We start from the raw sequence: 18,143 nt of genomic DNA, 5'->3' as shown, positions 1-18,143 counted from the left end.
GATAAATATGTCGAGACAAGAATACTTTATACGTATGGCCGAGTAGGTGAATGTACTTTTCGTAGACGAGTATCTCAAATGTACTTTCTTTTATTCAACACCTGTTGTGCAAACAGATTCGCGTTAAGGTGAAAAACATCTAGACATCTGATAAGACAACGAGGCGGTAACATTTAGTATTTAGCACTCAGGTTCGATGAACGAAGATGATTGTTTATTCAGCCTATCACCTTTATTTTCTTGATCTACTCGTGAGAGGAAATAAAAGGCACCTGCTTGGCACGCTTGAGTTGGTAATACATGGTTTACTAAACGGATAACTGTACACGAGTTAGAAACTCATTGTGATAAAATAAATAACGAAACTGTGCAACAATGCTATTCGTAACGATGTCAGGATTCGGTCGTAACGTTAATTCGTATAAAGCGCAATTAGACCAACCTAATGAATGGACTTGTGCAAGCTCGTAACTAGATCCTCTCCCTCATGCTGAGTGATTCTATCAAAGGCGTGGTTAAGGATTCAATGGTCTTGGTACATTTTAGAAGCAACGAAACTTCGTACACTCCCTGCGCAAATACCGTTCAGCCTAAGGAAATTTAAAATCGAAAAATTAAGTACGCGAAGATGCAGAATAATTTTTTCATAATATTCTATGTGTTTTTGATGTCGGAAAGATATGGCAACTCCTCGTCATAAACTATGTTGTTATTGATTACAGATTTTTACGCTACTAAAATTTCGAATTTAAGGATTCCTAGATTTCCATCGACAACAAGTTCGTTAATTAAAAAAGTGCTGAGACGTTCACTACCATCGATCCGTGCACGTAACAGCCGATTGCCGAAGTAGCGGTAGGTGAACAAGGCAAATTCACCCCTAAAATGATTTTCAACAAGATCTGCCAAGCCAACTTCATAACTGCATGCTCATATTGAAACATGAACATTCTAATTAAATTTATTCATACAATGTAACTAACTGATTTTTGTTGTACCTACCCCATAGCTTGGCAAGAAATTGAAAAATTGTAACAGTTATAAAAATTAAAACTAGAAGTGAAAATTCGCAGAAATTTGTATTTAAAATATGTCCATGGTAAATATAAATAGTCACTCTCTCTGACTCAAATGTCGGAAAATCGTTTTTCTTACGTCAGAAAAAGTTTTGGGTTACAGACGATGTTACAAAGTTGTGAAACATCCGGAGAGTTGGGAATTCAGTAAAAAAAAGTTGGAATGTTATTTCAAATTTCACAACACTATTAAAAATAAACCTTGAACGTTCGCGTACCCTGTTCTTTGTCGAAAATCAGTTCTTGAGGTTCTCAAAACGATCAGAACTGGTTACGATCCGATCAATAACAAAGTCTGTAGTTTCACTGCAGTTCATAAAGTTTCCGTGAAGCAAGCTGAGATTTGTCGGAAAATCGTAAAGCGGGTTATTGCCGTGAAAACCGACTGTCTAATCAGTCCAACATCTTTTTTTTCTGGATCTGGCGACGAGAAAGAGAATGAATATCTGCTGCTTCATATAAACAAATAAGAAAGACCCGAGTTAGTAACCGGTCGACCATGTTTAAGTCCAGCACTCAATTTTGCGGAACAAAAAAAAAAAAAAGAAAAAAGACACACATATCGGCTGGCCTTCGTAATACTATAGTGGTTCATTATCCACTTCAATTTCGATAAAGCGTCGTTACTACGACAACATTGAGCATGCACTTACGCAAGCCCAAGGCTGATCCCCTCCTCCCCTTGCGGACCCATAACCATAAGATGCGTGATTAACAATTTCACCACATCGGTATAGTTTGAGAAAGACAACTGGTAGTTTTTTTCGTAAATATGAATACGCCCAAAGGAATTCCGAATCCAAAAACGAAATACACCAAGGTACAAATATTTTCCTCAAACTATTCCCTATACATGCAATGGGGAAAGCAGAATGTTCAACAAACTCTAATATTCACAAACCACATGCACCAACTATAACCGGCAGTTCTACGTATTATAGATCTTTGGGTCTGTGGAGCCGATCCTGGAGCTCGAGACTTTTGAAGAAGTCAACAGATCGAGTGACAATGTATACGGGTTATCAGCCGGTGTCATCACCAAAAACATTAAGATTACTCTCGAATATGCCACAGCCATAGAAGTCGGTAGTGTATGATAAAGTCCCTTAAACTACTAAGCAAAGATTTTTTTGAGACATCTACCAACGAACACGGCTATTTTCTTTAAAGGTGAACCAGTGCAATGCCATGACTGTACAAACACCTCTCGGTGGTTTCAAACAGTGCGGCAGGACGCGAATTGTAAGTTTATTTAGTTTAGCAAATGTATTTCTACAAGCATTTCGGTAACAGGATTAAGAAAACTTCGAATAATACTGAAAAAAAGGTCGCATCCAAAAAGCAGTAACATTTTTAGGCTTCGATTACAATACAGTTTCAATTTTGCTGTTTCAGGGGAAAGGAAAGGTTGGACGATGCCTACCTTCCAACCAAAACTATTCTGATTATAAAACACCATTCAATCACTGATGTGTCTCGCAACAGCACTCTACAAATGTTACGTGAAATCTAATATGGCCACATGAACTTTTACTATTACGCGCTTTCAATGAGACAAGAATGAAATGGTGGTCTATCGAGCTCAGGCAGAAAATGGTCGACTACTACTTGATCGTAAATTGAGTTTATGGCAATGCGTTAAGGTTGCTGCTACGAAGACGCAAAAGTAATTCAACACTCCAAGATTAGCTACTAAATTTTCAAAAACTCTTTAATCAAGAGAAATCTGTATCAAGAAATAAAGTAAAGACACTTCGAAAGTTTTTTCAAGACTACTGATTCGCCGCCGCGTTAGTGTTTAGTTTAACCAGTTAATATTTAAGAACGCAGTTTCGATTCACATCATGCAAGAGTAAAACTTGAGAAATTAGTACCGGAAATTCTGAATACAATGTCGCGTGTCGTGAAAAATTTTGAACTAAAAGCATGAAGCTTCTTGATGGACTATTCTCGAAGCTGTATGATCATGCTGAAATAGATGTTTCCTCGATGACCATGCAATTTTTTAAAATATTATCAGTATTTCGCAGTCAGCATGATAATCAAAAACTACATACATTAATTATATTATAAGATTCTCATACTCTAAAAGAGATGGAGGAGAGTTTAATTCTTTTTCTGTCTATCGCTAATATTTTTTCAAATCGTTTCGTGATGTCTTTTATGTTCGTGACCCCACAACGATAAGGATTGACTATTTTACAAGACAACGGATAATTCATGCAACCTAATTAATTAACACATGCCAATATGCGTAGTTGAAAATATGAATTAACGAGGAGTAACGAATGACGGATATTGTTTACCTGAAACAGTAATCTAAAAATTTGCGCAAGCAGTAAGCAAAATAACGTACGTTCACATTACAGTATAAAATTACGCAATTTATACTGTGAGGCAGATACTGATATAGATTAGTGGTATCAACTATCGCTGATAAGCACCATTGTGCACACTTCCCACAGCCGGAATATATAAATATTGCCCAAGTCATTTCGAGCAATAAGTTATTTAGGAACATCCCGGTAACTTCATATTTAAACATGTCAGCTAATATCGAACCGCCAAAGGCAGACCCAAACGTCAAAGTCAAATATACCAAGGTACCTTATAATCTTGAAAGCTGTTGATCCTCAATTCAAAAAAGCATAAATACATAAACCGTTTTTATCTTGATTCGACTGTTCGAATTGTGTGAATAAATAAGAAAGAATATAATTCTGTGAATCAGATCAACTATATTTACTGCTCTTGCGTACAGTTAGGTATACTGTGGGTTTAGTGAACTGTTCACATAGCTTTACTTAAATCTTTTCAAGATATTCAAGACCCAGTGTTCCTTTACAGATTTTCATCAATAACGAGTTCGTCGATTCGGTAAGCGGAAAGAAGTTCGCCACCGTGAATCCGTGTACGGAAAAGACAAATGCCGAAGTATCGGAGGGAAACAAAGTAAGTAAAGTGGGTCGGTCGGCTTAGCTTTTTTTCGCTGTTCAGCGACTTTGCGATGTGATTGTGTAATATCGCACATTTCCAACAGGCTGACGTAGATAAAGCTGTAGTGGCAGCAAAGAAGGCTTTCGCCAGAGGATCGGAATGGAGAAAATTAGATGCTTCCGCACGTGCGACATTGATTTACAGGGTCGGTATACCGAAAGTTTTGTTCACCAATCGTTTATTGAGTTTGTTTTCACTGCGTCCATACAAGCGCGGGGTATAATATTTCAACGTCTTACTACACAGCTGGCAGATCTCATCGAGCAGAACATCAACGAACTGGCGAATTTAGAATCGCTTGACAATGGAATGCCCTTCCCCATGTCGTACCACTCGGTTGGAACTGCTGCGAAACACCTGCGCTACTACGCTGGTTGGGCGGACAAAATTCAAGGTTCAACCATCCCAGTTGGTGAGTTGAAAATGTCGCCACTTGATAGGACTCATGTTAACGTGACTGAGTGATGACGAGTCGGGTTTTTCGTTTTTTCTTCTTCCTTTCGTCAAGACGGTAACTCTTTCGCCTTGACGCGTAAGGAACCCGTTGGCGTAGTCGGACTGATCGTTCCCTGGAATGGACCCATTGGGTTGTATGGAATGAAACTTGCGCCAGCATTAGCAGCGGGTTGTACCGCGGTCATAAAGCCAGCGGAGCAAACACCCTTGACTGCTCTTCTGTTGGCCAGCCTCGTCAAGAAGGCCGGGTTTCCTCCTGGAGTCGTCAACGTTGTACCAGGTTATGGGGCAACAGCTGGTGCGGCGATTAGCGCACACCCAGATATCGCCAAGGTCTCGTTCACCGGGTCTTCTGAGGTAACTTGCACTGTCTTTTATTATACACTTTTACAGTTTTCAGCCACACCCGTAAAAGCTGTATCTTATCTGCACGTCCGGTTCACAAGTTCTGTGATCCTGGTAACGCGACGTCGCGTGCTTGACGCGAGAAAGTGCAGCGTCACTATCCCACTATCTTACCTGCATCCGAATGTTATGAACAGGTGGGGCATGCCATACTGAAAGCTGCAGGCGAGAGCAATCTAAAGCGTGTCACACTCGAGCTGGGAGGCAAAAGCCCGTTTGTTGTTTTCGACGATGCCGACCGTAAGTACAACAAACAAGTTGGAGAAGGCTACTTCGTTCCCTTATTTTATGAAGTTATTATTCTAATAATTCGCCTATTTGTCATGCAGTCGATTTGGCCGTTCAAACAGCCGGTTCTGTATTCGTACACGCGGGTCAGATCTGTATCGCACCGTCCCGCGTCTTCGTTCAAGCTGGAATATACGACGAATTCGTGAAAAAGGCCGTTGCCGTGGCTGCCGCGACAAAAGTTGGCGATCCCTACACTCCTGGATGCATACAAGGTCCCCAGGTACTCGGAACTTCATTCGCGTTATCTGAACGAGAAGCTAAGCCAACTTGATTGGATTTCAGATCGAGTCACGGGCGGTCGATAAGGTAATGGGACTAATCGAGTCAGGGAAGAAACAAGGAGCCAAATTACAGATTGGTGGAGAACGCCACGGATCAGTGGGATATTTTATTAAGCCCACCGTCTTCTCGGACGTGACCGACGACATGCAAATCGCCAAGGAAGAAGTAAGCGTTGCACTAGAATTTCACAAACTTTAATTGTCAAATCTCAACTACCAACTCTCGCTGGCAATTCTATGTTTTATAGATATTTGGACCAGTACAGTCGATCCTGAAGTTCAACACTTTCGAAGAGGTTGTCGAGAGAGCCAACGCCACTACTTACGGTTTGGCAGCCGGCGTCTTTACTAAGAACATTGAACTTGCTCTCGAATTTGCCAAGGCTGTAGAAGCCGGCAGCGTATGGTAAGATAGAAATTCTAAATCAACGCTGTGTAGACCCTTTTTCGAGATTGACTAACAAGCGTCATCTTTCCAGGGTGAACCAGTACAGCTTATTGACCTCGCAACAACCTTTCGGTGGGTTCAAACAGTCTGGATTAGGGCGTGAATTGTAAGTTAATTATAATGCCCATCTTTCTCGTCTCTGGTTTCTAATAGTACACTAATTCGAAACGAGATCTCAGCCATATTATTGTTCAAAAATTCAAATTCTTAGGAACGTTGCAAAGTTAATGACTTACATGTTTCTAGAACTTTTGATCTGAGAACCCCAAAGCAAGTTTAGAAGATTGTATTTCGATTTAGGTTACACCGAAGTGCTAATTTCTTCGTTTTTTCAGGGGCAAGGAAGGGTTGGATGCGTACCTCGAAATAAAAACTATTTCCATCAAAACGCCGACCAATAACTAATCTATCTTCCAAAAGTCTTACGACGGTGCTACGTGTCACACATATGACTAATTATGCTGCGTTGAATAAATTACTTTATTAATTCAAGTTTGATCATCGAATAATTCGAATTTATGTAAATTTTTGTGAAGTACCGTTCGCATGGTATCGTTGTATGAATCAAAGTCAGTAAAATAATTTATGATACTAACTGTAAACTGCACAGAGATCAAAGATTCCTATACGCATATCTTGGATTACATGAAATCGCACATGTCTGTTACTATTACATGATAAATGGCTTCGCGTTTTGAATCTTTGATGTACTTCAATTTTTTAAGACCAAAAAAAATAAAAACAATTTGGTTGTGGGTTCATTGCCCTATGATTTCTGGTTGTAAAAACATCTCACAACCAGAACGAAATGAATAGTTAGATGAATTTCAAACAGATGCCTGAAATCTATTTCAGCGGCCATCACGCTCGATTCTTCTCCAATTGCGTAAAAGAAGATGACGTGACTTTACCGCAGAGACAGTGTGTTGGTAAACTGTCGCTACTCGGTCAATAATTTGTTCAATCACCGTAATACCAGCGTACCGGTCATCTGTCACTCAGTCAATAAATCGTACAGTCACTGTAATGCAACGTATGTGTAAATAGAACAAGCGTGTGCAGGGATCTGCGCCTTTGCGCTTTACGTTTAAAACGCACTGCGCAGGCGTCCCTTGAGTGAAAAAGAATCTCCGAGCTAGACATCCACAGTTGCCGAGAGCTGCCGAGAGACCTCAAACTGTATCGTTAACGAAATGGCGAACCGTAATCCCAACATCAAGTACACCAAGGTAAATAAATAGACAGTCTTGTTTCCATCTCGTTAAGATACCGATATCATTTGATGTGGCTCATGCTAGAGAATTGATTTCAAATGTGTAAGACCAAACTTAGAGGCCGACTATTTATCGCGGCACAAGATTTTCAATTTCTAAGCACCCGACAAATCGTCCGTCAATACTGACGGAACACATCACTTTCTTCCATATCAATGTCTCGATAAATTGCTGTACAGTAAGTCGGAAAATGATGAGATCAAGTAAAATCAAATGAATATGATAATAACTTTTGAGCAAAAGGAAAACAATTTTAATTCGAAAATTCAGAACATATAAAATGCCGGTTACAAAAGTGAACACAAAATTTCTGATCGCCAAACAAATTCTTGTCTCTCGGGGTATATATTAAAACTACAAAATAAATGTTCCTAATTATTCGGACTACTCTTCGTATGAATCTTGTCCTTCTACCAAAGTTTGTATTATCAATTCAAAAATCTAATGAAAATAAAAACTCTTCGTAACGAACAAATGATTCTAATTGAGTAATTAAGGAACAGCATACATAATGTATACAGCAAATTTTGTTTCTTACGCTATCCAAAACCGGCTGTTAAAGCGACCGGCATTCAAGCCGTAGATGCATTTCGAAGTGGATTTGAATTGGATAAACGCTGACGATGAGTTACATACATGATAATAGAGAGATGAGAAAAATACCAATCACTCAAAAGTGGCACTAACCGAAGCAAGGAATATTGTCAGTTCAAGATAATGGAATGTGTTAGAACAAGTCGGTTTAATCTCACTGTTAATTATAATTTCAACGATTATGAAAAGTCGAAGATAACGTTGCAGAACGATGATACTTTGTTGCCAACTGAATTCTACGTCAAAAGTTCAATGAACTCATATGTGATATTCAAATTACAAAAATGTTAAATAATCGACGCGAGACGTTATAACGCGATTTGGATACGCGGATTGCATTTCAGTATATCTCGTGGGATGTATGCAATATCTTACGTTATAAATAACTTATCACATCGCAGTTGTTCATCAACAACGAATGGGTGGATGCAGAGAGTGGAAAAAAATTCCGGACCATTAATCCTGCAACCGAGACTGTTATTGCAGAAATTTCCGAAGCTGACAAGGTACGGTGCACGATCTGTCTATACGTGTAATACGTTTTAAATACCGTAGCAATTATAAGTAGGTATCATGAGAGAGGCGTTTCAATTAGCACGCATTTCAACCTTGAACAAACGAATGACATTCCACACTCGGGATGAAGCACTTGCAGATATAACGCATAATAACACCATCGGGTATCATAATTGGCAATTATCAATTAATAAACAGCACGTACATTATGATTTTATAAGTTTCAACCAGTGCATGTATCCTAGTAGCTTTAATAATTATTTATTAATGCAGGCTGACGTTGACAAGGCAGTTTCAGCAGCTAAAAAGGCATTTGCAAGAGGTTCACCATGGCGAACAATGGATGCTTCGGCCAGAGGGAATCTCATGAACAAAGTTAGTGAGCGAATTTCGAATTATACGGAATGAAAGTAAAACCGTCGACGAAATAAAAAAAAACCACTCACTTTTAACGTCGATTTCATTTTATTTTATGTTTAAACAGCTTGCGGATTTAATCGACAGAGATAGCGAACATCTGGCGAATTTGGAATCTTTGGATAACGGCAAGTCATTCGCCGCTTCTCTTTTCGACATTCAAATAAGCGCCACAGTTTTGCGTTACTACGCGGGATGGTCCGATAAAATCCATGGAAGCACTATTCCCGCGGGTGAGTAATGGAGGATGATTCGAAAAAGAGTGTGAAAAACAAGGTAACGATCAATTAACGAACTACCCTCTTCCCAGACGGCAACTCGTTCGCCCTGACGCGAAAGGAGCCGATTGGTGTTGTTGGACAAATCATACCCTGGAATTACCCGCTACTAATGCTATCTTGGAAGTGGGCACCAGCACTAGCCGCAGGATGTACAATCGTCCTGAAACCCGCTGAACAAACACCCCTGACCGCCCTTCACGCTGCGTCTCTGGTCAAGGAAGCCGGTTTTCCTCCAGGAGTCGTTAACGTCCTTCCAGGATACGGGCCAACCGCAGGAGCAGCGATAGCTGAACACCCTGACATAAACAAGGTCGCCTTCACCGGCTCCACGGAGGTGAGGAAACATTGAATTTCAATTTGCCAAGTCATTTTTTACGTTTCTTCTTTCACGTTTCGCAAGGTTGGCCATTTGATCATGGCCGCGTCGGCGAAGTCAAATTTGAAACGAGTCGGCTTGGAACTCGGAGGAAAGAGCCCGGTGGTAATTTTCAACGACTTCGACGGTTGGTTGCGATTAACGATTTCAACTGTCATTACTACTAAACGAAATTATGATCGATCGTTACAAATAATTTAACATTCTTCTAGTCAACGAAGCTGCGGAGATTGCTCACACGGCGCTGTTTGATAATCATGGACAAAGCTGCTGCGCCGGTTCGCGGACTTACGTTCAGTCCGGTATTTACGACGCGTTTGTAGCCCGGGCTAAGGAACTTGCCGAGAAAAGAAAGGTCGGGGATCCGTTTGCCCCGGGTACTGAACAGGGGCCGCAAATCGACAGAGAAATGTTTGACAAGGTTACAAACCTCGTAGAGTCCGGCAAAAAGGAGGGGGCCGTTTTACAAACTGGAGGGGAACGCTTGGGAAACGTTGGATTTTTCTTCAAGGTACAACTCGGACTCCAGCATACTTTAGGATTTTTCGATGTCTGTTGAAGAAATAGTTTTGAGCAATTTCAATATTTCCCATCATCCGCTATTTTTCAGCCAACCGTATTTTCTGACGCTACTGACGACATGAGAATCGCCAAGGAAGAGATATTCGGACCTGTCCAAACGATCTTCAAATTTGAGACGCTTGAAGAAGTTATCGATCGTGCGAACAACACCACCTACGGTCTTGCCGCAGCTGTCCTGACCAAAGACATCGACAAGGCTCTTACATTTGCGAAAGCTGTCGAGGCTGGAAGCGTGTGGTAAATTTGTTCGATTTGCCATTCGATATTAAATATATAGTCGAAAAAAGTTGATTAATTCATTTTTGTTGCGTTGACTTATTCACTGTTCATTTGACACAGTAATGAAGAACTTTTCTTAATGAGTTATGCGTTTCGCTTTCAGGATCAATTGTTACGATGCTATTACACCCCAAACGCCGTTCGGAGGTTACAAGAAATCCGGAATCGGACGAGAACTGTAAGTTTCACAATTCGAACTGACACGAAATTTCAAATATGAATTCATTCATATAATTATAAGTATAATGTACAGTCCGCGTGTATGTTTTCAACTATTGATTTACGCAATTTACAGTGGGGAAGATGGACTAAACGAGTATCTCGAAATCAAGATGATTTCAATCAAGACGCCTACCAAAAACTAAAACTACCAGGAAACTACCAACGACCATATATTATCTACCATGTATTTTCTATGAATATATTTTGTAATACCAACCCCCAAACCTGAACGAATGAACGTAAGATTGTTAGCAATAAAATCTTGTTGAATTCGAATGTATGCGAAAAATCTTGTTACCTCTGTTTTCGACGAAAAAAAAGATGCTGCTTTCTGATTCTGATTCTTGAGATTAAAACTATTTCGTATCTAATAAAATTGAAGTCCGACATGATTTCGACAGAAGTATAAAAATCGAACGATCGTTGCAAATAATGCACGCATTGTGAAAAAATAACTATGGTCGATTATTTAATTCACTTACGTGAAGCCGTTTTTTGAGTGAAAAAATTTCATCAGCCCGACACTTGGTTCTACCTATTCCAAGTTTATCAATATTTCAACAATATTCTAAATAATATTAGATATATTTCACACTTACCCATTTATCGATACTTGACTGAAGTGGGCTGATTTGTAGTTCATTCCATGTCAAGGTACACATTGCACGGGCGTGCCCAAGAAATTGTATCTTTCCATGGCTACACGATCCCAAGGTGGAACATTACAGACACTTGTCACACTTTTTCACTTTTTACCGTTAGAATTTGCTTACACCGGATTCAACAATGAAGTTGTTCAAATAATTTGAATGATTGATCGTGAAATTTCAAAGTCGACGCTTTGTGAGAAATATCAAGGAAGTGGATTTTGCGAAAACCATTTTTTTTATGTACAGCAAAATAGTTGTTGTATCTGGTCAGGGATGTAAATTGTGAGTGCATCGCATTCACAATTTACAGCAGGAAAGACGGGTTACACGAATACTTCAAAAGCGCGGTTGCGACAACTATCAATACACCCGTGATAGGACTGTGATTGTCCAAACTGTTACCGTCGGTGACACCTAAGTGCACGAGAATTTTTTGTATTACCAATAAGCGTTGCTGCTTGTTTCGAATAATTTACACCTGCATCATTCATAACTAAAAATGGTAAAATCATAAATAACAAAGAAATACTGTTAGTGGACCATAAACTGTACCTACATCAGGTAATCTGATGTCTGCTGATGAATGCATAGAAATAACCCGCATAGAGTTGCTTTTATTAATACATTATATTACACGATAGCATTATTAAATACGGTTTTAATTACAAGTGCTACTCCGGAGTTGTCTCAGGAATTTTCGAATCACAATTAAGATTTTTAAATTTTCTAACGGTTCCGACAACTGGTGTTTTTTAAAACGTGAACAATGACGTACCGGCTTAATCCACAATCTAATTAGACGTCATGGTCGTCCGGAGGTATTCCCAATTCCTCATCGGTCCATTTCAATGGATCAGGATAATCGAATTCCCCCTTGATAAGCAAAAGCGATAAAAATGATTATTCAGTACACGATTGAAATTTCAATCACGACAAACCAAATTTACCCAAGTATAGAAATATAAGAAGCGGGAAAATCCGTTTGGACGAAGAAACCCGAGATATAATAAACCAGTTTCAAGGTAGAATTATTGGCTAATTGAACAAGAAAGCGCTTACGGTAATGTGTTCGTAGTCGTGCCATAGATGCCAAAGAATCCACCACCACGCGACTCCTCCGATTACTTCTGCGCCTATAGTAACGCTTTTATGTGGCGGAGGTGCTGGCAAACGGTAAACGACTCTATAATACAACAGAGCCGAAATTTGTGTTAGATACATTAGTTGAGAGCGTAGCTGGTCGTGTCTACGTTTCTTATTTACAAATTCCTCTACGCAAGTCTGCCTAGAAGTTGGTGATCGCTATACATTCCATTGAATAGATCAACGGATTCAAATTCCGGTGAATTTCTGGATACATCCAGAAACGTTGAAATTCAGAAACACGCATAGCTACAATACGTATTGCACGTAAAATATTTTCACGGATATTCTAACCTAAAAGCATTTCATCGTTCGACGTTACATAACCCGTGAACAACTTACCCGTGCCCATTTCGCGTCTGTTGCAGGTTGTGATTGCGATTTATTTTCGTGGCTTGTCTAAAGACTCTCAACAAGTTTATACCACGGGACGTCGACATTTTTTATACCGATATTTACTCAACTATCATCCGAACCAACCTCAACTGCTTGAGGATCGAGCACGATCCATCGACGTAACGCAAACAGCAAGTTTAGTGCGCATTCTCTTCGCGCAAGCTCTTTGACTTTTCCAATGTACGCGACAGTCGAGATGTCGTTTTGCAGGTGTTAAGACTTTTTAAGTGCACCGTTTGATTATTCTATTTTTAAAAATATATAAAAATTTGAGAAATAGCAGGTGGCCGGTTTTGCGAATTATTCAAATTTGAAGAAACAATCAATATTGAGGAAATTACAGCAGCTGATCACTTTTTCGAGTGGTGACAATCCGCGGATCAGGATTAATCGCAACAATTCTGCTCACATAAAATTCCTTGACTCTTTTCCACCAGACTCAGGTAATGTTGCCCAGTTTTCATGACCAAAAGCTCAGAAAGTTATGCACCTTGAATATTATATACATTCGTAGGTAAAAAATACCTACTAGTGGTTCGTTGCACACGAATAATTAGAAATTGAGCAATATTTAACTGAATTTACGAAGTACAGCTGAGATTTGAAAAGGATTTATAAAATAGGTACATTTTCCCTATGGTCTGTTATAATTCCTTGATTTTTCCCTGACTTTTCCCGATAAGGCAGACATCCATTCCCGAATATTACGATTAGACCACGCGATAAACGACTCCGTAGCTCTCGGCCCGCTGCCAGCGAGCAAATGACTGCGAACGACGCCGCGACGCTCGGGATTGGATTTGTTTGAATTGAACGGATGCGGACCGCCCGGTCTGTTTTCATTGAATTGTCCTAGCTCATCTCAGGCGTAAACATAATTCCTACCCCGCAACGAACATCTGTTATTACGCGTGTATTGCGCTGATATTTGTGAATTCTGATCTTTGAAGTCAATTTTAGAGACTGTGTGAATGTTATTACGTCAAATATTTTGTTAATTACCGTGAGTATTCAAATATGTATTATTTGTGTTTGATTGTCTCGCTGTATTTCATTCAAGTGAATAACTTTGAACTGCCTCCACAACAGTACATTAAGTAACAAGGGAATAAAGTCGTAGATTATCCCCGCGGTTGATTTACTGCCTGAACGAAGCGAGAAGCAGACAGCGGAAAAAGTATACGAGGGAGTCATAGGCTATTTTTTTCCGCTTATCAAGTCATGAAAGTAAACATTATCGTTGATTCGATAACAATAGTACATTCTGCACCAAGAAAGGAAGATAGGTTTTTGCCTACGAATGCGGGACTTAGTACCGAAACTGAGAGGGGGATGTGGCCGTCCACCCTGAGGAAGCAAAACTGCACTTTGCTCCCTCAGTGCAGAGTGGAAAATTGGCCATTCCGTGAACATAGTTTACCGCGAGTCCAAGGAATAATTGATAACCAGAATTACGAGAATAGATCGATGATTTACAGTGCATATTCAATACTTTTCCAATTTGCAAAAAATTGTAAGACCTTTTTTACTCATTTGCGCTAATCGCGAGGTCGCGTCAATTTATTTTGACCTTCTGACTGATTGGGTGAATCATTGCACGAATATGATTGACCATCCTGTAGAACGCAATTATTGCCAAACTTGAAGTTATGAGAAATCCGGTGGAAATAACAAAAACAATGTCCATATCTTGACGCTGATACCACGGCTCGTCGACCGTAGTGGACTGCAGATGTGGAGCTCCTTTGTGACGTATCACATGCTCTGTCCACCAAATCGCGTTCTTCAGCGAATCGTAGGGTTTGTCCTTGAGCAAATTCCGCAAGTCCATCATCCGCCTCTTGTAGCTGGAAATAGAAGCGAAAGAATTCGAAATTGTACGACAGACGTAGTTACACAACTAGTGTCAACCTCTATTCAACTGGCCATGTTATACCTTTTGTCAAGGACGACAGTGCGTATTGCTTCAAGTATATCGTGCCTGTTGACGGAATGAATGTTCAACTTTTTTCCAACACCTAGACTAACCATTTTGTTAGCGTGTACGTGCTGGTCGGTGAATACCGGTAATCCAATTACAGGGATGCCATGAGAAACCGCTTCCTCTGTGCTTTGAAGTCCTCCTTGGTATATGAAAACTTTTAGATTCGGATGTGCTGAACAGACAGAGTAAACAAATAATACTGAAACTTCCAGACCTTATACGTTTTCTTGTTTTGCCACGATTAATACGTAGTTACCCAGAATCGATTGCTGCGGAGTCCACTTCATAATTATGACATTTTCTGGTTTATTTGCAAGAAAATCGTCCTCAAATTTCCAAATAACAGTGTACGGCAGTTCCGAAAATGCAGCGATGAATTCTCTACGCACTTCGTCACTCAACATCACACTTTTGATATTTGATCCAAGGCTCATGTAAATGAAGCCTTGCGTCGAATCGTCCAAGATCTTTTGAAGGTCCTGTATGCAATGGTGAAAATTCAGTACATGTTCGTTTTCGTCTACCAATGACGAAATGTTCCAACGATGAAAATATCTTAACCCTACCTTCGGGAGTGGCTTGATTTCCCTTGCGATGTGAAATCCACCGATATCTATGACTTTAGGAATATTTGGTCTGAGATACGAAATCGGTGTCTGCTGGTTGACAAAAACCACACTGACGTTCTTTTCGATGTCGCTGATATCAGGAATGTCGTTCCCAAAATATTTTCTGGCCAACGCCTGTTGCGCCGGCATGTAACGAGTTCGGTATTTATATAAAAACTTCCATACCCATATAAAGTTTTTTAGCCTTTGCCAAAATGTCGCCTCACCGAAAATCATTTCTTCTGTATCCCAATTTGACGAATGAGAAGGGATGATAGGATTGCCAATTGCGTAATGAATACTCAAACTTAGACCCAGAGATGTTATACCTTCAAACAATAATACAGACAATTCAGATAGGATTAGTAACCCTGAACAATGCGCCAATTCGACAGGCGGATATTATTATGAGACTTGTGTCCTCTTCATTCATGAACGCTCAGTAATAATGAACGGGAAGCTTTTGTTACAGACAAAAACTCACTTACCCACAACTGGAACATCGAATCGCGTGGCAAGAGGCAAAAGGGCAGGATAATAAAGCATCTCGATCATCATCAAATTGAACTTTTGGCCATTGTTTGGTGCGTATAGCTTCTTCAGTTCAGGATGATCAAGGATGAGTTCGGTTTGTGACAGGACCGTCGACAAATAGGCATCCTGGATATCGGTCCACCTTTCCTTTGCCAAAGTCTCGACCCAATTCTCACCACCGTCGGTATCAGCGTAGAGAAAGTGAAGATCAATCTCCGTATAGTTGGTCAACATTGGATCGTTGACCGGATCTGGAGTCACAACAACGAGCTGATGGCCCCGTTCTCTCAGTGCAAGGGTGAGAGCACGGAATACTATTTGATGACTGATCGAAGGGGTTGGAAATACACCGAGTATCCTTGAAGCATATCCGTAGTGCCAAAAAGCGGCAAGCAAAATCAACGTAGCTGACACAAAACTCCGTAACATTTTAACCTGCTACAAATCCCGCTCGTCTATAAGTGACTGTCCTCTCAAAGTAGAAACCTGTTATATTGTGACTAGTTTACTTGCACGATGGCACGCAATGGTTATTCCGTAATGGTATGTAATACGAGGTGAAGACGTTATCGAAAAAGGCTTCATTTACCATGCTACAGTGTAGAGAATTGCGAAAAGTGGCGTCATCGGATAGGATTTTCTAATGTCCCTGCACCTAGTGGCCAGTTTAATTAAGCGCATATGCGTGGTATGTGGCCAACCGCACAGATAAGATTTTCTCGATCGTCAATAAGTCCAAAAATTCTGAATTAAATTAAGTTGAGCACCTCTCGCCGCGATAGTGCCGTATCTCGAGGCAACTACACAGTATGTCAGGTTTCCCCCCAACTCGAGACACTGTCATCTCCGTTTGTGACCCAACAATACCACAATAACGGCTGTGAAAGGCCCTGCTGTCGTTTGAATCATGGTTTTCGTGTATGACCCATTCCCGACGCACGGCACCTCAAAATCAAACAGACACGTTGTCGTAAAAGAATATCAACAGTCTTTCACGAACATTCGGATAAAGTACGTCTTCGAATGATATCTTTTACCAAACTGAGATGGTCAGATAGTAGAGATCTGAAATCCGATCTCCGATTATATAATAGGTATTGACTATCGATACGTATCCGTAAAGAGGATATCGATACTCCAAGCTATCGCAAGGTAAGGAGATACAACATCGACCTGTCATAAATACACTCGAATGCGTCATTTCGATAAATGTCACGTTACTCTCAGTTATCCAGTAGGCAATTGTCTCAGTAAGCTGTGTTATAGTATCGACGTTTAAGCTGTTTGACTATGAGGATAGGTATTACGGGACTGGTTCCATCTTGTTCAGATATGACGCACGCATGAATCTATGATACTGATTGTGAACACGAATTTATAAAAATTTCCGTAATTATTTGAGCTTAAGACACTATGTCGTGAGGTATATCGAGAGGTCAGGACTTTGTGTTTCGCTATGTCACGGATGCATTGCAAAGTACATATACGGAGGATAATGTAAAAGGGGAAATTTTCTATGACTCATATATAATTATTCTAAACAATCTACCAGTTGAAAAATATTCAACTAACTGCTGAGTGCTGACCAAATGAGTGACAAGTGAGTCGAGCACTCAAAGCATATTGCAATATAAGCATTTGTAATTTCTCATTATATCATAAGACGATGTACGTTTGCAGGTATGAACGTTCCAACACCATTTGCGAGGATAGATAAGTTTTACAATTCGTGATAAAAAGTCTTTCAGTCTGATACATTTTTTGGACTAGTATCTTGGTATGAGACCAAGAGATTTTCAGTTTGCAAGTACTTTCAGATCTGCTAACTATAGTCGAGCATGATCACGTGGTGTTCAGGTAAACGGTACACGAATCGATAAAAGAAAATGCCCCGATATAGAGCTAAGTTACATTTAATCAGAGTTACTTGAAGAAGCCGTGGAAAGAAGAAAGAATGACAAGTCTCCAAGTCAACAATTTTTCCGCTTTGCTAGATTTTTCAGTAAGCCTGACAGTAGAACTTGCCTGATCAACGTGAATCATCCAATGGCTTAAAAATTTCTGACCGGCAAATCGTGGTAAGAATACTTAGTTGAAAACGCTCAGCATTAAAACTCTTAAAAATTAAATCTAGGGGGCATATTACATTGTGGAAAATCATTTAACAAAGTATTTTATTCCCTACACCACTGTATTTGAAAGAAGAACGTTTCTTGCGCCGTTATTTTCCCCTACGTTTACTTCGATGTTAGCGATATTAGTCACCTACACGAATCTTTGGTATCTTCAATTATTCTTTGTGAAACAGTTGAATTGAGTAACGTCATAAAATT

The 18,143-nt window shown here is 40.0% G+C and overlaps 4 protein-coding genes and 1 long non-coding RNA gene across 6 annotated transcripts; 3 read left to right on the top strand and 2 right to left on the bottom strand.

The window, feature by feature from the left end:
• The first annotated feature begins 2,023 nt into the window (after positions 1-2,023).
• LOC124185474 lies at positions 2,024-2,839 on the top strand. Its single transcript, XR_006871403.1, has 2 exons — positions 2,024-2,318; positions 2,472-2,839. It is a non-coding gene; the product is annotated as an uncharacterized LOC124185474 (long non-coding RNA).
• A 683-nt stretch (positions 2,840-3,522) lies between these two features.
• Positions 3,523-6,708, top strand: LOC124185422 (aldehyde dehydrogenase 1A1-like). The gene is made up of 11 exons (XM_046576189.1): positions 3,523-3,679; positions 3,924-4,028; positions 4,117-4,218; positions 4,320-4,485; positions 4,582-4,886; positions 5,072-5,174; positions 5,264-5,445; positions 5,508-5,672; positions 5,755-5,912; positions 5,986-6,060; positions 6,290-6,708. Exons 1-11 carry the CDS (start codon positions 3,620-3,622, stop codon positions 6,357-6,359), a joined length of 1,491 nt encoding a protein of 496 aa, XP_046432145.1. The 5' UTR covers positions 3,523-3,619; the 3' UTR covers positions 6,360-6,708.
• Positions 6,709-7,001: 293 nt separating this feature from the next.
• Positions 7,002-10,771, top strand: LOC124185455 (aldehyde dehydrogenase 1A1-like). The gene is made up of 10 exons (XM_046576254.1): positions 7,002-7,183; positions 8,224-8,328; positions 8,612-8,713; positions 8,823-8,988; positions 9,066-9,370; positions 9,437-9,539; positions 9,625-9,923; positions 10,023-10,231; positions 10,377-10,451; positions 10,569-10,771. Exons 1-10 carry the CDS (start codon positions 7,148-7,150, stop codon positions 10,636-10,638), a joined length of 1,470 nt encoding a protein of 489 aa, XP_046432210.1. The 5' UTR covers positions 7,002-7,147; the 3' UTR covers positions 10,639-10,771.
• Positions 10,772-11,739: 968 nt separating this feature from the next.
• LOC124185466 (NADH dehydrogenase [ubiquinone] 1 beta subcomplex subunit 2, mitochondrial-like) lies at positions 11,740-12,885 on the bottom strand. The gene is made up of 3 exons (XM_046576279.1): positions 12,631-12,885; positions 12,205-12,328; positions 11,740-12,018 (listed from the first exon to the last, which is right to left on the bottom strand). Exons 1-3 carry the CDS (start codon positions 12,726-12,728, stop codon positions 11,941-11,943), a joined length of 300 nt encoding a protein of 99 aa, XP_046432235.1. The 5' UTR covers positions 12,729-12,885; the 3' UTR covers positions 11,740-11,940.
• A 1,265-nt stretch (positions 12,886-14,150) lies between these two features.
• On the bottom strand, positions 14,151-16,968 carry LOC124185411 (UDP-glycosyltransferase UGT5-like). 2 transcript variants are annotated; one of them, XM_046576180.1, is made up of 5 exons: positions 15,765-16,968; positions 15,235-15,605; positions 14,925-15,147; positions 14,713-14,840; positions 14,151-14,531 (listed from the first exon to the last, which is right to left on the bottom strand). In XM_046576180.1, exons 1-5 carry the CDS (start codon positions 16,237-16,239, stop codon positions 14,223-14,225), a joined length of 1,506 nt encoding a protein of 501 aa, XP_046432136.1. In that variant the 5' UTR covers positions 16,240-16,968; the 3' UTR covers positions 14,151-14,222. The 2 variants fall into 2 exon arrangements, with proteins under 2 accessions (XP_046432136.1, XP_046432126.1); XM_046576170.1 differs by having other exon boundaries at positions 14,621-14,840; positions 15,765-16,960.
• Between the last annotated feature and the right edge of the window lie 1,175 nt (positions 16,969-18,143).

This window comes from Neodiprion fabricii, chromosome 1 (assembly GCF_021155785.1).
Source record: "Neodiprion fabricii isolate iyNeoFabr1 chromosome 1, iyNeoFabr1.1, whole genome shotgun sequence".
NCBI classification, from domain to species: domain Eukaryota; kingdom Metazoa; phylum Arthropoda; class Insecta; order Hymenoptera; family Diprionidae; genus Neodiprion; species Neodiprion fabricii.
Note: the sequence above shows the minus strand (reverse complement) of the source record. Positions and strands in the feature narration are given on the sequence as shown.